Here is a 22,701-nt window from a genome sequence, read left to right on the forward strand (position 1 = left end):
AGGCAGATGCTTGGAATTTAGAGTGGTAGAAAGTGGCTTTAGCAGCAGACACAGAGGAAGAAAATGTGGAGAGGAGGGAGTGAAAAGATGCCAGGTCCGCAGGGAAGCTAGTTTTCCTCCATTTCCGCTCGGCTGCCCAGAGCCCTGTTCTGTGAGCTCGCAATGAGTCGTCAAGCCACGGAGCAGGACGGGAGGACCGAGCCGGCCGGGAGGATAGGGGACATAGAGAGTCAAAGGATGCAGAAAGGGAGGATAGGAGGGCAGAGGAGGCAGAATCAGGAGATTGGTTGGAGAAGGATTGAGCAGAGGGAAGAGATGATAGGATGGAAGAGGAGAGAGTAGCAGGAGAGAGAGAGCGAAGGTTGCGACGGCGCAATACCATCTGAGTAGGGGCAGAGTGAGTAGTGTTGGAGGAGAGCGAGAGGGAAAAGGATACAAGGCAGTGGTCGGAGACTTGGAGGAGAGTTACAGTGAGATTAGTAGAAGAACAGCGTCTAGTAAAGATGAAGTCAAGCGTATTGCCTGCCTTGTGAGTAGGGGGGGACGGTGAGAGGGTGAGGTCAAAAAAGGAGAGGAGTGGAAAGAAGGAGGCAGAGAGAAATGAGTCAAAGGTAGACGTAGGGAGTCACCCAGAACTGTGAGGGGTGAGCCATTGTCAGGAAAGGAACTTATTAACCTCTATGGGCTAGGTGGGACGCTAGCGTCCCCCCCGTGGTGCACTCCATCAACAGCAGGTGCATTTCAAGAGCGGCAAATTTGAATCCAAATAAATGTCAAAATTCAAATTTTTCAATTTTACACCCTTTGAAAGATAAACATCTCCTTAATCTAACCACGTTTTACGATTTCAAAAAGGTTTTACGGCGAAAGCATAAATTTAGAGTATGTTAGGACAGTACATTTACAAGAGTTGTGTGTAATGTTTTGTCAAGTCAAAGACAGGGTCACCAAAACCATAAAACCAGCTAAAATGATGCACTAACCTTTTACAATCTCCATCAGATGACACTCCTAGGACATTATGTTAGACAATGCATGCATTTTTAGTTCTATCAAGTTCATATTTATATCCAAAAACAGCGTTTTACTATGGCATTGATGTTGAGGAAATCGTTTCCCTCCAATAACCGGCAGTCAAGTCAGCGTCACAAATTAAATAATTAAAATTAGAAAACATTGGTAAAATATTATATTGTCATTTAAAGAATTAGAGATTTACATCTCTTGAACGCAATCAACTTGCCAGATTTAAAAATAACCTTACTGGGAAATCACACTTTGCAATAATCTGAGCACTGCGCCCAGAAAAATACGAGTTGCGATACAGACTAGACGTCATGTTGGGGAGATCTAAAATCGAAAATACTATGTAAATAATCCATTACCTTTGATTCTCTTCATCAGATGTCACTTCCAGGTATCACAGGTCCATAACGAATGTAGTTTTGTTCAAAAAAGCTCATCATTTATGTCCAAAAATCTCCGTCTTGTTAGCACATGATCTAAGCCAGCCGGACTTCTCGTCATGAACGAGGGGAAAAAATATATTTACGTTCGTTCAAACATGTCAAACGTTGTATAGCATAAATCATTAGGGCCTTTTTTAACCAGAACATGAATAATATTCAAGGTGGACGAATGCATACTCTTTTATAACGTATTGGAACGAGGGTACCCAACATGAACTCGCGCGCCAGGTGTCTAATGGGCCATCATCGTTCCATGGCTCTTGTTCGGTCAGATCTCCCTCCAGAAGACTCAAAACACTTTGTAAAGGCTGGTGACATCTAGTGGAAGCAATAGGAAGTGCCAAAATATTCCTCAGCCCCTGTGTTTTTCAATGGGATAGGTTTAAAGGTAATACAACACATCAGGTATCCACTTCCTGTCAGAAAATGTCTCAGGGTTTTGCCTGCCAAATGAGTTCTGTTATACTCACAGACACCATTCAAACAGTTTAAGAAACTTTAGAGTGTTTTCTATCCATATATAATAAGTATATGCATATTCTCGTTACTGGGTAGGATTAGTAACCAGATTAAATCGGGTACATTTTTTTTATCCAGCCGTGCAAATACTGCCCCCTAGCCCTAACAGGTTAAGGCGTCAAGCTCATTGATGAACTCTCCAAGGGAACCTGGAGGGCGATAAATGATAAGGATGTTAAGCTTGAATGGGCTAGTGACTGTGACAGCATGGAATTCAAATGAGGAGATAGACAGATGGGTCAGGGGAGAAAGAGAGAATGTCCACTTGGGAGAGATGAGGATTCCAGTGCCACCACCCCGCTGACCAGATGCTCTCGGGGTATGCGATGAGATGAGATGAACTCTGCCTTGTGGGCCGCAGACCGGCAGTTCCAGAGGCTGCCGGAGACCTGGAACTCCACGTGGGTCATGCGCGCTGGGACCACCAGGTTAGAGTGGCAGCGGCCACGCGGTGTGAAGCGTTTGTATGGCTGTGCAGAGAGGAGAGAACAGGGATAGACAGACACATAGTTGACAGGCTACAGGAGAGGCTACGCTAATGCAAAGGAGATTGGAATGAAAATGAACTAAACAGCTGGGGAAGCGAGAGAGCAGGGCCTCCCTCACTAACCATTCACTGAAACACTCAAATATAACTTTTCCAACTTCCACATTAGAAATTATAATTGATGTAAACTACAGTGGTTCAATGTTTCCAGGAATAGGCTCAAACTTAGTTTATTCAGCTAGATAACTTGGTACAGTATTCTTCCGTGAAACCCACCCAGTGCACCGTATCCTATGATGCCGTAGCTAACTAGCATGCTAGCATCCAATAACACACGGTTAGCACCAATACTTGGTTACAACAAACTACCAATGGATCATTCGTGTCCGTGTCTAGTTCCTTTCATAACGCAGAAGTAATTAAACATTGGCTAGCTAACACAAAGTCAGTCCTGCTAGCTACACAAGTGGGCTACACATCTCGAATGTTCAGAAAGTTAAGCTTACGTTGCAAAAAATCTTATTGACTAAAATGCTACAGTACTGCTAGCTGGTGGGGTTGGCTAGCTAGCAGTGGCTGCGTTGTTGACTTTGTTTGACAATGTAGCTGGCTAGCTAACCTCGCTAGTTACTCTGTACTACACCTTTATCTTTGATACAAAGACAACTATGTAGCTAGCTAACATTACACTAATCAAAACATCAACGGGACTGCAACAGTACTGCAGTCCCGTTGATGTTACCTTCTCTGCTTGCTGAAGTCAACAATCAACTCCTTTGTTTTGTTGATGGTGACGGCGAGGTTGTTGTCCTGGCACCACAATGCCAATTATTTTACCTCCTCCGTATAGGCTGACTCATCATTGCAGGTTAACCTCTCTGGGCTAGGCGGGACGAATTCGTCCCACCTACGTAACAGCCACTTGAAGCCTGTGGCGCGATTTTCAAAACCTTAAAAATCCTATTACTTCAATTTCTCAAACATATGACTATTTTACAGCTATTTAAAGACAAGACTCTCGTTAATCTAACCACACTGTCCGATGTCAAAAAGGCTTTACAACGAAAGCAAAACATTAGATTATGTCAGCAGAGTACCAAGCCAGAAATAATCAGACACCCATTTTTCAAGCTAGCATATAATGTCACAAAAACCCAGAAGACAGCTAAATGCAGCACTAACCTTTGATGATCTTCATCAGATGACACACCCTAGGACATTATGTTATACAATACATGCATGTTTTGTTCAATCAAGTTCATATTTATATCAAAAACCAGCTTTTTACATTAGCATGTGACGTTCAGAACTAGCATACCCCCCGCAAACTTCCGGGGAATTCGCTAACATTTTACTAAATTACTCACGATAAACGTTCACAAAAAGCATAACAATTATTTTAAGAATTATAGATACAGACCTCCTCTATGCACTCGATATGTCCGATTTTAAAATAGCTTTTTGGTGAAAGCACATTTTGCAATATTCTAAGTACATAGCCCAGGCATCACAGGCTAGCTATTTAGACACCCGGCAAGTTTAGCACTCACCATAATCATATTTACTATTATAAAAGTTTGATTACCTTTTGTTGTCTTCGTCAGAATGCACTCCCAGGACTGCTACTTCAATAACAAATGTTGGTTTGGTCCAAAATAATCCATCGTTATATCCGAATAGCGGCGTTTTGTTCGTGCGTTCCAGACACTATCCGACATGGTAAAGAAGGGTCGTGCGCATGGCGCAATTCGTGACAAAAAAAATCGAAATATTCCATTACCGTACTTCGAAGCATGTCAACCGCTGTTTAAAATCAATTTTTATGCCATTTTTCTCGTAGAAAAGCGATAATATTCCGACCGGGAATCTCCTTTTCGGCAAACAGAGGAAAAAATCACAAAGACGGGGGCGGTCAGGTCACGCGCCTAAGCCCAGAGTCCCTTGATAGGCCACTTGAGAAAGGCGATAATGTGTTTCAGCCTGGGGCTGGGATGACGACATTCAGGTTTTTCCCGGGCTCTGAGCGCCTATGGACGACGTAGGAAGTGTCACGTTAGAGCAGAGATCCTTAGTAAACGATAGAGATGGCAAAGAAGTTCCAGAAATGGTCAGACAGGCCACTTCCTGTAAAGGAATCTCTCAGGTTTTGACCTGCCATTTGAGTTCTGTTATACTCACAGACACCATTCAAACAGTTTTAGAAACTCTAGGGTGTTTTCTATCCATATGTAATAAGTATATGCATATTCTAGTTACTGGGTAGGAGTGGTAACCAGATTAAATCGGGTATGTTTTTTATCCAGCCGTGTCAATACTGCCCCCTAGCCCTAACAGGTTAACCATGGTGTCATCAGCAAACTTGATGATGGATTTGGTGTCATGCAAAGCCACGCAGTTCTGGGTGAATAGGGAGTACAGCAGAGGGTTGAGGACACACCCCTTGAGGGCCCCTGTGTTAACAGTCAATGTGGAGGTGTTATTGCCAATCCTCACCGCCTGTGGTCTGCCTGTCAGGAAGTCAAGTTGCAGAGGGTGGTGTCCAGACCCAGGGCTCTGAGCTTGGTGTCGAGCTTGGAGGGAAAAATTGTGTTGAATGCTGAACTGTAGTCAATGAACAGCATTCTCACATAGGTGTTCCTCTTGTCCTGATGTGTTATGGAAATGGCATCTTCTGTGGATCAATTTGGAGTGGGTCCAGTGTGCCTGGCATGCTGGCCTTGATGTGGGCCTTGCAAGGTGAGGTACAGATGTAGGATCTTAATTTAAGCCAGTTTGCTACAGAAGGAAAATAATCCTTCAGCAACAGCAAATGTGAATTATTATGTGGATTATAATTAATGAACATTTTTCTAGTGGTGGATTAATTTTTCATTAGGACAAATCAAATCAAATTTCTACGTAGAAATTAAACTTTAGAAGCATTTTTAAACCTCAAATACATTACAAGTTTGCATTTCCCGCTGTGCAGGAAAATTCACAGCAACAAAAGTGATCAAATTAAGATCCTGCATCTGTATTGAAAGGTATTGAAAACAGGGGTTCCAATCATTTTGACCCCTATATTTTAGAGCAAAACAAATTATTATTTGTTAAACAAAATCTCTTTCTCTGAGTAATTGTATTAGTGTAAATGTTTTGCATTCAATATAGCTCTGTATTTGTGTTCTTTATTTTTAGTCTTTTTTGCTTATCTTTATCAAGGGTGCCAATAATTTTGGACCTGACTATGTGTTTACTGTGTGACAGGGTGGACAGTGTACTGAAACAGATGGCTGAGACAAGGGATCATGATCGCAGACTGAGAGCTCTGGAATCGGAGGTCAGGCTTACATTTTGTTCCGACATTCTATTTATGTGTTTGTGTGTGTGATTTACTTTTTGTACATACTGTATGTCTCACAGTCCCTACATGTTTGTGTGTGTGCTTGAGTGTTTCCACCAGCAGATGAAGATTGAGAAGGGGCAGGGTTGCTCCAGCTCCCTTGGCATGTGATTGTTGCTTGTGATGCAATTGAGTCATTCGTTATATCAAATTGAAGTGTGTGTGTTTTTCAAGTTTTATTAATCGAATGTACAGGATACACATGATACACCATCCAACGAAATGCTTACTTGCAGGTTCCTTCCCGACAATGCAATTAAATGGCTCAGTAGAATAGAATAAAATGTTTAGCGTAAGTATAATACAGCAAGGCACAATTTATAGGACTATATTTACAGGGAAGGGGGGGATTGTGTGTGTGTGTGTGTGTGTGTGTGTATATGTGTGTGTGTGTGTGTGTGTGTGTGTGTGTGTGTGTTTGTGTGTGTGTGTCACTTCACTTATACCCGTCACGCCAGCTGGCGCATAGGGCATCAACAAAGGTACTCCGTTTCTGTCTGTCTGCCATCTTCTCCACCGTGCCCCAGCTGTGCTGATTTTGTTGGAGCTTGGTCTCCATTGTTCCACGCCACGTTGTCTTGGGCCTCCCCCTCTTACATCTGCCCTCTGAAAGCCAATAGACAGCTATTCTTGGGATAGAGTCTGTACTCTTTCTCAGGACGTGTCCAATCCAGCTCCAGCAGCGTCTCTTGAGTATGGCATCGATGGTTTCCTGCTTAGTTTGTCTAAGGAGGTTGGTCTTTGATATTGTGTTTGGCCAGAAGATGTGCATGATTCTCCGGAGACAAGTTGTGTGGAAGGTAGATCGTTTTTTCAGGTCTGCTTCTGTCATTTTCCAGCATTCTGAACCATAAAGGAGAGTTGGCAGTACACAGCTCTGGTATATTCTGAGTTTGTATTTGTGCTATATTGTCCCAATTTCCAGACTTTATTGAACTTCATAAAGATTGCTCTTGCTTTATTGATTATGGTGCAGATGTCTTTGCTGGTGCTTCCATCATGGCATATGTTAATCAATCAATGGTATTTATAAAGCCCTTTTTATATCAGCAGATATCACAAAGTGCTATACAGAAACCCAGCCTAAAACCCAGATCAGGGGACACTGTGGCCCTGTCCGACGATACCCCCGGACAGGGCCAACCAGGCATGATATATCCCCAACCACTTTGCCAAAGCACAGCCTCCACACCACTAGAGGGATATCAACAGACCACCAACTTACTACCTTGAGACAAGACTGAGAAAAGCCCACAAAGATGTCCTCCATCACACAAGCCTGAGGGGGGCGCAAAACCGGACAGGAAGATCTGTGACTCAACCCACTCAAGTGACACACCCCTCCTAGGGACGGCATGGAAGAGCACAAGTAAGCCAGACTCAGCCCCCATAATAGGGTCAGAGGCAGAGATCCCAGTGGAGAGAGGGGAGCCGGCCAGGCAGAAACAGCAAGGGCGGTTTGTCGCTCCAGTACCTTGCCCAGACTACAATCAATCACAGTACCCACTGAAGCGACTTCAGTAAAGACTTAAAGGTTGATACCGAGTCTGTGTCTCTCACATGGATAGGTAGACCATTCCATAAAAATGGAGCTCTATAGAAGAAAGCCCTGCCTCCAGCTGTTTGCTTAAAAATGGGGACAATAAGGAGGTCTGCGTCTTTTAACCGTAGCGTATGTGTAGGTATGTACGGCAGGACCAAATCGAGGTAAACCCATGTAATGCTTTGTAGGTTATCAGTAAAACCTTGAAATCAACCCTAGCCTTAACAGGAAGCCAGTGTAGAGAGGCAAGCACTGAAGTAGTATGATCACATTTTTTGTTCTAGTCAAGATTCTAGCAGCTGTATTTATCACTAACTGAAGTTTATATGGTGCTCCCAAGGTATGTAAAACTGTGGGTTAACTCCAGCTCCTGTTGCTTGATTTTGGCTGCTTTTGCTGTGTTGATGTTGATGGGCATGACCTTTGTCTTGCTGTAGTTGATAACCAGGCCGACTTGCTGGCCAAAGGACTGGACTCTGTCAGTTTTATCTTGTAGATGTTGGTGTGTGTGTGTGTGATAAAAAGAGCCAGGTCATCGGTGAAGTCAAGGTCTTGAGAAGAGTACAAGGTCCATCATATTCCTCTTGCCTGATCTTCTGTTGTTCGCCACATGACCCTGTCTATTGCCGGGTTGAAGAGTAAGTCTGACATCACACAACCTTGACAAACTCCAGACTTCACAGCAAAGCTCATGTTGCTCGTTCCCACAGTGCATGAAAAGTTGCTGTAGAACTGTTTTATGATGTTAACAGCATTGGTGGGGATTCAATAAATTCTTAAGATCTTTCATAGGCTTTCGCGGTGAATGCTGTCAACAGCCTTCTAGAAGTCAACAAAGTTGATGTAGCGTTTCCATCTGTAGATCTCCTTCCTCCCCTTAAACCTGCTTGTTCATTCCTAAGCACTTTGTCTATAGCTCCATTGTATGATAATCTTGCAAAAGATCTAGCTGGGAACGGATAAGTGTCACCCCTCCAGTTGTTGCAATCGGATACTGTGCCCTTCTTAGGCATGATGACCCCCTTGGTCCAATCTGAAGGTATATTTCCTTTCATCCAGATGTCAGTGAAGAGTGGAAGATGGATGATTGCATCCAATACTGGATCGATTTTGAATAGCTCTTCATTGAGGTTATAGGGACCTGGAACTTTCCTTTTCTTTAGTGACTTGATGGTAGGGATTTTTTATTTTTTGGTTGTTGGGGCAGTGTTTATGTCTAGGTCGTCTGGAACAGCTTCAGGTGTGTTAATTGAACCTCTGAAATGTTCTGTCAATCTTGCTTCCTGTTCATTTTTCTATAGTCAGGAGATTGCCTTGCATGTCTTTGATGTGAATATTTGACTTGAATTTTCTGCCACATATTAGGTTAGTGATTTTGTGTACTTTTCCTTGCCGGCTGCTTGCTGCTGCTTTTTCAGCTGCACTTGCCAGCTCCTCTAGGTAGGCCCTTGTCTTTTCTTACTAGCCTTTTGACATGTGTGTTGATTTTTCTGTACTGCTCCTCCATTTTCTGTTTTGACCTTTGTGATTTAGCATCTGTTGTTTTCTTTTTCAGGTCCCTTCATTCCGCAATCAATTCCCATGTTTCTCGGGTGATCCATTCATTGCGTTGCCTTCTTCTGTGTCCTATGGTTTTCTTGCTGCTTTCACTGTAAGCTTTAACCACTTTCTCCCACTATCTGACTATATTTCCTTCATTCCCCTCCTCATCTTCTTCATCTGTGTTCTTTGAAAGGGCATGATACTTGTTGCGAACTTGCATTATGAAGGTTGTCTTGATGGATTGGTCCCTCAGCATGCCAACTTCAGATTTTGTTGTTCCTTTTGTCGGTGGTCTTGAACTGTTCAGCTTTAGTTTGATGTCGGCAGTCACAAGATGGTGGTCACTGGCGACATCTTCCCCCCTTCGCGCCTTGACGTCCCTCACCGAGATTCTCCACTTGCTATTGATCATCAGGTGGTCAATCTGGTTCTTCTCTCTTCCATTAGGAGAGTACCATGTCAGCTTGGATATTCTTGTGGGGAAAGAAGCTGCCACCAATCACCAGGTTTTTTGTGACACAGAATGTTGCCAGTCTCTCACCGTTGTCATTCATCTCTCCACAGTTGTACTTCCCCATTGTTCTCTCGTAGTTGGCATTGTCGGTGCCAACCTTTGCATTGAGGTATCCGATGACGAAGAGCAGGTGTTGAACAGGTGTCTTCTAAACTTCAGATTGGAGGGTGTTATAGAACAGACATTTTTCTTCATCTTTGACATAGTTTGTGGGATGTTTTCTCTACCCCTTTCTGTAGGATGATGGCGACACCTACACAATGTTGTCCGTCATCCCATCCAGAGTGTAGTGCTGTTTCTCCAGTGCTGGTTATTGTGGAACCAGAGCAAGTCTACCTGACTTTACTCGCTCCCAGGATCTGTAGCTTGTATCTTCTTATTTCGTCGGTAACCTGTGCCAGCTTTCCAGACTCAATCATTGTTTTAACATTTCATAAGCCAATGTGCAGTTTGTTTTTGGTGTTCAGTGCTCCCATCTTCACATAACCAGTTTCCCATAGGCTTTCACTGATGGTGGTCATACAAGTCTGGGACTCTGGGAGATCTTAGCATCCAGTTGTAGGATTGTAATTTGTTAATGTAGCACAAAGATTTTACGGTATGATGTTGCTAGCCCCATGCCCAACCATGCACCATGTTAGGTTCTTGAAAATGTATCTAGAATGTCTTGGAAGGGTGTTCATAACTTAACGGTAGCTACATTTAGCTTTGAGAGAACAAGCTTGCACTGGAATATATTTAGTTGAACTTGACTCTCAAACAAAAAAATTTTAACCATTCTTTCCCAGTTGGAGTATTGCTCCAGTGCACTCAGCTGGATAGTGGAAGCCCTCTCACAGAGCAACATGGTCAAGCCCACTCGACCACCACCAACACTTAGAGGTACCTCCCAATATACAGTGCATTCGGAAAGTATTCAGTCCTCTTGACTTTTTCCACATTTTGTTATATTACAGCCTTATTTAAAATGGATGAAATAGTTTTTTTACCCCCTCATCAATCTACACACAATACCCCATAATAACAAAGCAAAAACAGGTTTTTAGAAATGTTCGCAAATTTATAAAATAAAACTGAAATGAAATCAAACTTTATTTGTCACATGCACCAAATACAACAGGTGTAGACCTTAGCGTGAAATGCTTACTTACAAGCCCTTAACCAACAATGCAGTTCAAGTTTTCTTCAACCAAATAAACTAAAGTAAACATTTTTAAAAAGTAACACAATAAAATAACAATAACGAGGCTATATACAGGGGGTCCCGGTACCGAGTCAACAGGTTAGTCGACGTCATTTCTACATGTAGGTAGGGGTAAAGTGACTATGCATACATAATAAACAGCGAGTAGCAACAGTGTAAAAACAAATGGGGGGGTTGTCAATGTAAATAGTCCGGGTGGCCATTTGATTAATTGTTCTGCAGTATTATGGCCTGAGGGTTGAAGCTGTTCAGGGGCCATTTGGTTCTAGACTTGGTGCTCCGGTACCACTTGCCATGCGGTAGCAAAGAGAACATGACTATGACTTGGGTGACTGGAGTCTTTGACAATTTTTGGGGCTTTCCTCTGACTCTGCCTAATATATAGGTCTTGGATGGCAGGAAGCTTGGCCGCAACGGTGATGCAACCGGTCAGGATGCTCTCGATGGTGCAGCTGTAGAAGTTTGAGGATCTGGGGACCCATGCCAAATCTTTTCAGTCTCCTAAGAGGGAAAGGTGTTGTTGTGCCCTCTTCACGACTGTCTTGGTGTGTTTGGACCATGTTAGTTTTTGGTGATGTGGACACCAAGGAACTTGAAACTCTCGACCCGCTCCACTACAGCCCCATCAATGTTAATGGGCGCCTGTTCGGCCCGCCTTTTCCTGTAGTCCACGATCAACTCCTTTGTCTTGTTCAGATTGAGGGAGAGGTTGTTGTCCTGGCACCACACTGCCAGGTCTCTAACCTCCTCCCTATAGGTTGTTTCATCGTTATCGGTAATCAGGCTTACCACTGTTGTGTCATCAGCAAATTTAATGGTGTTGGAGTCGTGTTTGGCCACACAGTCGTCGGTGAACAGGGAGTACAGGAGGGGACTAAGAACGCACCCCTGAGGGGCCCCGGTGTTGTTGATCAGTGTGGCAGAGGTGTTGTTGCCTACCCTACCATCTGGGGGGCGGCCCATCAGGAAGTCCAGGATCCAGTTGCAGAGGGAGGTGTTTAGTCCCAGGTTCCTTAGCTTCGTGATGAGCTTTGTGGGCACTATGGTGTTGAACGCTGAGCTGTAGTCAGTGAATAGCATTCTCACGTAGGTGTTCCTTTTGTCCAGGTGTGAAAGGGCAGTGTGGAGTGCAATAGAGATTGCGTCATCTGTGGATCAGTTGGGGCGTTATGCGAATTGGAGTGGGTCTAGGGTACTGGGATGATGCTGTTGAAGTGAGCCATGACCAGCCGTTCTAAGCACTTAACCTGTTAACTTCCCTGGGCTAGGGACTATATAAAGGTCTACTTACTCTGCTGGTGTCTTGACCCAGTTTATGCCCTCATTTGCAATGCCAACCATAACGAATTACTACGGGAATAAATGGAAAAGGCAAGTGGAAGGGGGAAAAAGTAAGGAACTTCTCTGTCGTCCCTGTTTTCACAAGGGCTATTAGCAGGACAATAGACACAATGTGGTCCCAAAAATTCCTCTCTGACATAGGGTCCAGCATATCTCTTGATGATGTCATTGAATGTCTCGTCAGCTTGGATCCATGCCTGGGCCTGCAGGACGCAAAGTTTTTTGTTTGTCCGACGAATCATTGGGTCGACACTACAGAACAGTACAAAACAAGAGAACACACATGGTTAACCTCCCTGGGCAAGGTGGGATGTTTGCGTCAACAGCCAGTGGAATCGCGTGGCGCGAAATACAAATACCTCAAAAATGCCTTAACCTGTTAGGGCTAGGGGGCAGTATTGACACGGCTGGATAAAAAACGTACCGATTTAATCTGGTTACTACTCCTGCCCAGTAACTAGAATATGCATATAATTATTGGCTTTGGATAGAAAACACCCTAAAGTTTCTAAAACTGTTTGAATGGTGTCTGTGAGTATCAAAAGACAAGACTCTCCTTTATCTAACCACACTGTCCGATTTCAAAAAGGCTTTACAGCGAAAGCAAAACATTAGATTATGTCAGCAGAGTACCCAGCCAGAAATAATCAGACACCCATTTTTCAAGCTAGCATATAATGTCACAAAAAACAAAACCACTGCTAAATGCAGCACTAACCTTTGATGATCTTCATCAGATGTCACTCCTAGGACATTATGTTATACAATACATACATGTTTTGTTCAATCAAGTTCATATTTATATAAAAAAAACTGCTTTTTACATTAGCATGTGATGTTCAGAACTAGCATACCCACCGCAAACCTCCGGTGAATTTACTTAATTACTCACGATTAACGTTCACAAAATACATAACAATTATTTTAAGAATTATAGATACAGAACTCCTTTATGCAATCGCGGTGTCAGATTTTAAAATAGCTTTTCGGCGAATGCACATTTTGCAATATTCTGAGTAGATAGCCCGGCCATCACGGCTAGCTAATTTGACACCCACCAAGTTTGGCCCTCACCAAACTCAGATTTACTATTAGAAAAATTGGATTACCTTTGCTGTTCTTCGTCAGAATGCACTCCCAGGACTTCTACTTCAACAACAAATGTTGTTTTGGTTCGAAATAATCCATAGTTATATTGAAATAGCTCCGTTTTGTTCGTGTGTTGAGGTCAGTATCCGAAGGGTGACGCGCGGGCGCATTTCGTGACAAAAAAATTCTAAATATTCCATTGCCGTACTTCGAAGCATGTCAAACGCTGTTTAAAATCTATTTTTATGCAATTTTTCTCGTAAAATAGCGATAATATTACAACCGGGCAACATTGTATTCGTTCAAAGAGAGAAAGAAAAAAATGGAGTCCTCTCGTGCACGCGCGCTCCAGTGTCAGTGTTCCCTGCCTGACCACTCACAAACACTCCTGTTGTTTTTCGCCCAGAGACTGCAGAGCTCTCATTCCACTTTCTGGCGCCTTCTTAGAGCCAATGGAAGCCTTAGAAAATGTCACGTTACAGCAGAGATGCTGTATTTTTGATAGAGATGCCCTAGAAGGACAACAAATTGTCAGACAGGGCACTTCCTGCATGGAATCTTCTCAGGTTTTGGCCTGCCATATGAGTTCTGTTATCCTCACAGACACCATTCAAACAGTTTTAGAAACTTTAGAGTGTTTTCTATCTCGTTTCTGGGTAAGAGTAGTAACCAGTTTAAATCGGGTACGTTTTTTATACCCGGCCGTGAAAATACTGCCTCCTAGCCCCAACAGGTTAATGTTCTGGAGAAAAAACGATATATATAAAAATAATTACAATGTCTTACAGAGCCTTTCCATAAGTCCTCTCAAGTTTCTTCAACTGTCTTCTGACTGTGATTAGAGCAATGTTGATTGCCTTTGCCAATCGCTCATCATTCATCCATAACGAATTACTATGGGAATAAATATCACTGAATTACAGACATTTTGGAGTAAAGTAGGCTAATGAAGGCAACAAATTGTTGTTTATTGGAACACCCAAAATGATCCATTTGTTATAATAGGATTTGAAGCAATAGCCTACCCGCGTGTGGTCAACTATTTCAGCACCATTTCACGCTGCTCTGAGACGAGCATGGTGACTGGTCTTGATAAATCAATGAGATTTTTATTTTCACTGAATGTACGTTTGGGTATTGGTTAGTCTACAATTAACCTCTATGGGCTAGGTGGGACGCTAGCGTGCCACCGGTGGTGCACTCCATCAACAGCAGGTGCATTTCAAGAGCGGCAAATTTGAATCCAAATAAATGTCAAAATTCAAATTTTTCAAACATACAACTATTTTACACCCTTTGAAAGATAAACATCTCCTTAATCTAACCACGTTTTATGATTTCAAAAAGGTTTTACGGCGAAAGCATAAATTTAGAGTATGTTAGGACAGTACATTTACAAGAGTTGTGTGTAATGTTTTGTCAAGTCAAAGACAGGGTCACCAAAACCATAAAACCAGCTAAAATGATGCACTAACCTTTTACAATCTCCATCAGATGACACTCCTAGGACATTATGTTAGACAATGCATGCATTTTTAGTTCTATCAAGTTCATATTTATATCCAAAAACAGCGTTTTACTATGGCATTGATGTTGAGGAAATCGTTTCCCTCCAATAACCGGCAGTCAAGTCAGCGTCACAAATTAAATAATTAAAATTAGAAAACATTGGTAAAATATTATATTGTCATTTAAAGAATTAGAGATTTACATCTCTTGAATGCAATCAACTTGCCAGATTTAAAAATAACCTTACTGGGAAATCACACTTTGCAATAATCTGAGCACTGCGCCCAGAAAAATACGCGTTGCGATACAGACTAGACGTCATGTTGGGGAGATCTAAAATCGAAAATACTATGTAAATAATCCATTACCTTTGATTCTCTTCATCAGATGTCACTTCCAGGTATCACAGGTCCATAACGAATGTAGTTTTGTTCAAAAAAGCTCATCATTTATGTCCAAAAATCTCCGTCTTGTTAGCACATGATCTAAGCCAGCCGGACTTCTCGTCATGAACGAGGGGAAAAAATATATTTACGTTCGTTCAAACATGTCAAACGTTGTATAGCATAAATCATTAGGGCCTTTTTTAACCAGAACATGAATAATATTCAAGGTGGACGAATGCATACTCTTTTATAACGTATTGGAACGAGGGTACCCAACATGAACTCGCGCGCCAGGTGTCTAATGGGACATCATCGTTCCATGGCTCTTGTTCGGTCAGATCTCCCTCCAGAAGACTCAAAACACTTTGTAAAGGCTGGTGACATCTAGTGGAAGCAATAGGAAGTGCCAAAATATTCCTCAGCCCCTGTGTTTTTCAATGGGATAGGTTTAAAGTCAATACAACACATCAGGTATCCACTTCCTGTCAGAAAATGTCTCAGGGTTTTGCCTGCCAAATGAGTTCTGTTATACTCACAGACACCATTCAAACAGTTTTAGAAACTTTAGAGTGTTTTCTATCCATATATAATAAGTATATGCATATTCTAGTTACTGGGTAGGATTAGTAACCAGATTAAATCGGGTACATTTTTTTATCCAGACGTGCAAATGCTGCCCCCTAGCCCTAACAGGTTAAGGTGTGGAAATGTTAGGATTATTTTGCTCTTAGTAGTCTACTTCCGACCGGTCACTTTGTACAGCACTATATTTTCCTAATGGAAACCCCGAGGGTTTCGTTTTTCTTGGAATAGAAACACCATAATATTTATCAAATTAAGCTAAATTTCTTAGAATCAATCCCATATACTGTGTTCTTACAAAAAAGTTTCAAATTCTCTAGTACAGCCAATATTAAATACTCTCAAATGCCATCTGGTGGTCAAACTAGCACTAACTAGCATTAATGGCAACAATGGCTGACACTTAAATAACGTGCCATAGAATTCTGCTGCAGCCCACAAGGTGTGCTGCAGTATGACAACTTTTAAAGGAAGAACCACTGTATATAAACCCTGGAATTCTGATGCTTTGTATTGGCCAATGAGATGCTTTGAAGCCACCAGTTGGCCATATTGGCACTCCTCAGAAAAGCAGTCCTCCATAGGAATGAATGGAATTCTACAGTATTTCATTTAAATGTTAAGGACAAAATTACATTCATTTATTTTTTTGTTGTAGTGGCGACAGTAACATTAGTACTTTCTGAAAATATACACTACCATTCAAAAGTTTGGGGTCACTTAGAAATGTCCTTGTTTTTGAAAGAAATGCATTTGTTTTTGACACATTTATTCTACTAGAGACACCTTAATTAATGCATACTTTTAAATTATATTATGTGAGCTAAATGTAAAATATATACACTACCGTTGAAAGGTTTGGGGTCACTTAGAAATGTCCTTGTTTTTGTCCAGTAAAATAACATCAAATTGATCAGAAATACAGTGTAGACATTGTTAATGTTGTAAATGACTATGACTGCCTAGAAGGCCAGCATCCCGGAGTCACCTCTTCACTGTTGGCGTTGAGACTGGTGTTTTGCGGGTACTAATTAGTGAAGCTGCCAGTTGAGGACTTGTGAGGCATCTGTTTGTCAAACTAGACACTGTAATGTACTTGTCCTCTTTCTCAGTTGTGCACCAGGGCCTCCCACTCCTCTTTCTTTTCTGGTCAGAGATGGGTTACGCTGTTCTGTGAAGGGAGGAGCACATTTACATTTTAGTCATTTAGCAGACGCTCTTATCCAGAGCGACTTACAGTAGTGAATGCATACATTTCATACATTTTTTTTTCTCCGTACTGGTCCCCTGTGGGAATCGAACCCACAACCCTGGCGTTGCAAACACCATGCTCTACCAACTGAGCCACACGGGACTCGTACACAGTGTTGTACGAGATCTTCAGTTTCTTGGAAATTTCTCACATGGAATAGCCTTCATTTCTCAGAACAAGAATAGACTGACGAGTTTCAGAAGAAAGTTATTTGTTTCTGGCCATTTTGAGCCTGTAAGCGAACCCACAAATGCTGATGCTCCAGATACTCAACTAGTCTAAAGAAGGCCAGTCTTCTTTAATCAGAACAACCGTTTTCAGCTGTGCTCATAATTGCAAAAGGGTTTTCTTGATAAATTAGCCTTTTAAAATGATAAACTTGGATTAGCTAGTACAACGTGCTATTGGAACGAAGTTGTGATGATTGTTGTAAATGGGCATCTGTGCGCCTATGTAGATATTCAATAAAAAAATCTACCGTTTCCAGCTACAATAGTAATTTACAACATAGCAATGTCTACACTATATTTCTGATCAATTTGATGTTATTTTAATGGACAAAAATGTGGTTTTCTTTCAAAAACAAGGACATTTCTAAGTGACCCCAAACTTTTGAACGGTAGTGTATATATTGTATGTTTAGCTCACATAATATAATTTAAAAGTATGCATTAAGGTGTCTCTAGTAGAATAAATGTGTCAAAAACGAATGCATTTCTAGAGCTTCCCACATTACATTGGTGGGGGAGTGCCAAGATGGATGTGAGGTGGTTTCAAAACAGCACCCCCTGTCAGTCATCTAGTGTACATCGTTGGTACATACAGCCAAATCATACTATACAAAAAAACAGGGTACACTTGAACTGACAGATTTAAGCATGATGCTGTTATAATGCATATTAAGACTAATATGTACACTGAACAAAAATACAAACGCAACATGTAAAATGATGGTCCTATGTTTCATGAGTTGAAATAAAAGTACCCAGAAATGTTCCATATGCACAAAAAGCATACTTCTCTACAATGTTGTGCACATTTGTTTATAACCCTGTTAGTGAGTATTTTTCCTTTGCCAAGTTAATCCATCCACCTGACAGGTGTGGCATATCAAGAAACTGATATGCCACACCTGTCAGGTGTGGCATTGTCCCCCCTTGTGTTGGGGACAATAAAAGGCCACTCTAAAATGTGCAGTTTTGTCACACAGCACAATGCCACAGATCTCTCAGGGTTTGAGGGAGCGTGCAATTAGCATGCTCACTGCAGGAATGTCCACCAGAGCTGTTGCCAGAGAATTGAATGTTCATTTCTCTACCATAAGCTGCTTTCAACATCGTTTTAGAGAATTTTCCTGTACGTCCTACCGGCCTCACAACCACAGACCACGTGCATGGCATTGTGTGGGCGAGCAGTTTCCTGATGTCAACGTTGGGAACAGAGTGCCCCATGGTGGTGGTGGGGTTATGGTATGGGCAGGTATAAGCTACTGACAACAAACCCAATTGCATTTTATCGATGGCAATTTGAATGCACAAAAATACTGTGACGAGATCCTGAGGCCTATTGTGAGGCCCATTTTTTTTAAAGTTATTTGTGACCAACAGATTACATTTACATTTAAGTCATTTAGCAGACGCTCTTATCCAGAGCGACTTACAAATTGGTGCATTCACCTTATGATATCCAGTGGAACAGCCACTTTACAATAGTGCATCTAAATCTTTTAAGGGGGGGGGGGGTTAGAAGGATTACTTTATCCTATCCTAGGTATTCCTTAAAGAGGTGGGGTTTCAGGTGTCTCCGGAAGGTGGTGATTGACTCCGCTGTCCTGGCATCGTGAGGGAGCTTGTTCCACCATTGGGGTGCCAGAGCAGCGAACAGATGCGTATCTGTATTCCCAGTCATGTGAAATCCATAGATTAGGACCTAATTAATTAATTTAAATTGACTGATTTCCTCATTTGAACTGTAACTCAGTACAATCAATGAAATTACTGCATGGTCGGAACTAGAAGCACAAGCATTTCGCTACACTTGCATTAACACCTGCTAACCAAGTGTATGTGACAAATACATTTGATTTTATTTGATGTTGCGTTTATATTTTTGTTCAGTATATTCATACAATCTTATTCAATTCTGTTCTTTTTGTTTTTGCTAATTGTTTTGTAAGTATTTTATCTGATTGTGATTGACTGGTTTGCACAATGTCACTGTCTGTAGCAATTTGAGCCAAAGGTCAAATGTCTTGTCCCTTCTCTGTTTTTCTCTCGTTCTCCAGAGCCATTCCCTACCTCCTCCTCTTCCATCTGATCCTGTCTTTGTTTACATGCCAAGCCATTCAGGGTCACTGAAAGGAACAGTTGATATGCTGTTTCTTTCCACTTTGGCTGCTTCTTTATCACAACAAGTCTCCACTGTTGCCAATTGTTTTTGTTGGCATTTTACATTTTCTGTATTCGTTGAGGTTGTGTATTTCATTTTTAAAAGGTTCCCGAAAGACAACAGTTGGAACCTGGGAAATGGCTGGAAAATACACTGTCGAAGAACTGTTTTTTTATGAGGGCAATGTTTTTTTAAAGGGAAAATGTCTGGTGTGTGTGTGTTGTGTACTGTGATATACTATGTATTTGTCATATACTTTTTTGCAGCACTGTCTTGTGAATTTTACACAATATTTTGCACAATTTCTTTTCTACTTTTTGAAGTTTTACATGTTTTATATTGGGTATTTGTCACTGCATCTAGACCAGTTCTAGGTTCATACTGTACATTTTGTGTTAAAGCGGTATCTCACATATTTTAGGACATACAGTTGAAGTCAGAAGTTTGCATACACCTAAGACAAATACATTTAAACTCAGTTTTTCACAATTATTGACATTTAATCCAAGTAAAAATCCCAGTCTAGGTCAGTTAGGATCACCACTTCATTTTAAGAATGTAAAATGTCAGAATAATAGTCGAGAGAATGATTTATTTCAGCTTTTATTTCTTTCATCACATTCCCAGTGGGTCAGAAGTTTACATACACTCAATTAGTATTTCGTAGCATTGCCTTTAAATTGTTTAACTTGGGTCAAACGTTTCGGGTAGCCTTCCACAAGCTTCCCACAATAAGTTGGGTGAATTTTGGCCCATTTCTCCTGACAGAGCTGGTGTAACTGAGTCAGGTTTGTAGGCCTCCTTGCTCACACACGCTTTTTCAGTTCTGCCCACAAATTTTCTATAGGACTGAGGTCAGGGCTTTGTGATGGCCACTCCAATACCTTGACTTTGTTGTCCTTAAGCCATTTTGCCACAACTTTGGAAGTATGCTTGGGGTCATTGTCCATTTGGAAGACCCATTTGCATCCAAGCTTTAACTTCCTGACTGATGTCTTGAGATGTTGCTTCAATATATCCACATATGTTTCCCCCCTCATGATGCCATCTATTTTGTGAAGTGCACCAGTCCCTCCTGCAGCAAAGCACCCCCACAACATGAGGCTGCCACCCCCGTGCTTCACGATTGGGATGGTGTTCTTCGGCTTGCAAGCCTCCCCCTTTTTCCTCCAAACATAACGATGGTCATTATGGCCAAACAGTTCTATTTTTGTTTCATCAGACCAGAGGACATTTCTCCAAAAAGTACGATCTTTGTCCCCATGTGCAGTTGCAAACTGAAGTCTGGATTTTTTGTGGCGGTTTTGGAGCACTGGCTTCTTCCTAGCTGAGCGGCCTTTCAGGTTATGTCGATATAGGACTTGTTTTACTGTGGATATAGATACTTTTGTACCTGTTTCCTCCAGCATCTTCACAAGGTCCTTTGCTGTTGTTCTGGGATTGATTTGCACTTTTCGCACCAAAGCACGTTCATCTCTAGGAGACAGAGCGCGTCTCCTTCCTGAGCGGTATGACGGCTGTGTGGTCCCATGGTGTTTATACCTGCGTACTATTGTTTGTACAGATGAACGTGGTACCTTCAGGCGTTTGGAAATTGCTCCCAAGGATGAACCAGACTTGTGGAGGTCTACAATTTTTTTCTGAGGTCTTGGCTGATTTCTTTTGATTTTCCTATGATGTCAAGCAAAGAGGCACTGAGTTTGAAGGTAGGCCTTGAAATACATCCACAGATACACCTCCAATTGACTCAAATGATGTAAATTAGCCTATCAGAAGCTTCTAAAGCCATGACATAATTTTCTGGAATTTTCCAAGCTGTTTAAAGGCCCAGTCAACTTAGTGTATGTAAACTTCTGACCCACTGGAATTGTGATACAGTGAAATAATCTGTCTGTAAACAATTGTTGGATAAATTACTTGTGTCATGCACAAAGTAGATGTCCTAACCGACTTGTTAAAACTATAGTTTGTTAACAAAAAATTGGGGAGTGGTTGAAAAACGAGTTTTAATGACTCCAACCTAAGTGTATGTAAGCTTCTGACTTCAACTGTAGATTGCTGTATTCATTCTTAATTCATTGTGCTTGCAGTCAGGTCCAGTATTAATAGTCACGTCTGTATTACTTTTGTTTCCAACCACTAGAGCTCTGCTACCCGAGCCCGACGGGGCCCGACATTAAACATTGGATTAGGGCCGGGTAGGGTCTGTTTTTTTAATCAATAACTAGAGTACAGGTAGGGCTCGGATATCACAAAATTGATCACCAACTTTTTGAAGCTGAGCCATTTGCTCGTGCTCTGCTACGCAGTAGAGTCATTTCTGACTAATATGATAACATGGTGTCAGAATTGCTTCAACCTTGTCAAATATAAGTCAGGAGAGATTATTTAACAGAAAATAATAATGTACCCTGATTTTTGTCTGAGTTTTGAGCAGAGCAGCCCAAGCAGAGCCGTTGTTATGGATATTCACCGACTCAGATCCGTGTGCACAGGGAGCGAGTGACAGACCGAAGAGCAGCTAATGTTTTTACTAACAGGGGAAGTTATTTCTGATTTTGGGTTTCGGGTAGAGCTTTAAATTTGGCAGAAGCAATCTGGTCTTGGTAGGTTAGGACCTAAATGGGCCTAAATGTCGCAGGCAAGTGTAGGATTTGGCCTTAAAATTCCTGCCTGTGCAGGCCCCTACCGACCACTAGTTAGCCCCATATACACTCCGATAATGCAACTAATGTACAATGCATTTGACACAATGGATATTTTTGTGATACATCTGAGTTTGTCTGGACTAAGATTTTGACACAACCACCACTACGGAAAAACTCTGTTGTGTAACAACAGTTGCATCAAATGGGTTGTATAACCCAAGTGTGTACAGGGCCGTTGTGACACTATTGGCGATTCATGTAATTTTAGCCATTTTCTGAATTAAAGGATAGAAGGCTTTTTAACTTCTCAGTTGAAATGGGTCATGTGGAATGGCGTGATCTATACATACTGTATAACATGTAGTCACATTTCCTAAGCATGGTTGTCGCTGTCTTTCCATCTTGCATACTCTGACTCATGTGTGTATCATGTTATGTAGCTTCTGATCTTGTACTTCAATTAAATAATTGCAATACTCAGTTGTAAAATTGTGATGATACTGTAAGGTTGATCCGTAAGGAAGTACCATTTAGTATTAGTATAACCCCTAACTGCAGTGATGTGACCAAAACATATAAATGTGCTACAGGGTTACAGACTGTGCTATACTAGCCAACTATACAGGACATGTATTTTTACTTCACTCTTTTTGTCAATCCATCATTTACATTTTTTTTTAACTTTATTTACAGATTTTCAGATATAACAACAAAAACAATACAACCCAAACCCCTCATTCTCCCCTCCCTTCATCCATCCCCTCCAAGGCATCTATAAAAGTAAGTTAAAAAGGAAAGAAAAACAGAAAAACAGTATTAGAAACAAAAACAATGGTTAAAAAAATG

At 41.6% G+C, this 22,701-nt stretch overlaps 1 protein-coding gene across 5 annotated transcripts in view; it reads left to right on the plus strand.

Annotated features, from left to right (window-relative positions):
* LOC106579418 (transient receptor potential cation channel subfamily M member 4) overlaps nt 1-22,701 on the plus strand; it is a 119,407-nt gene that overhangs the window by 91,082 nt on the left and 5,624 nt on the right. For 2 of the 5 annotated variants that reach the window (XM_014159313.3, XM_014159309.3), the window contains exons 25-27: nt 5,722-5,794; nt 10,245-10,338; nt 19,104-22,335. In XM_014159313.3, the coding sequence (XP_014014788.3) occupies nt 5,722-5,794; nt 10,245-10,338; nt 19,104-19,135 (199 nt within the window). In that variant the 3' untranslated portion in view covers nt 19,136-22,335. Of the gene's footprint in view, nt 1-5,721; nt 5,795-10,244; nt 10,339-19,103; nt 22,336-22,548; nt 22,650-22,701 lie in introns of those variants that run through there. The other 3 variants (XR_006760774.2, XM_014159310.3, XM_014159312.3) reach the window with 3 other exon arrangements.

The sequence above is a fragment of the Salmo salar genome, chromosome 19 (assembly GCF_965601325.2).
Source record: "Salmo salar chromosome 19, fSalSal1, whole genome shotgun sequence".
Lineage (NCBI taxonomy): Eukaryota > Metazoa > Chordata > Actinopteri > Salmoniformes > Salmonidae > Salmo > Salmo salar.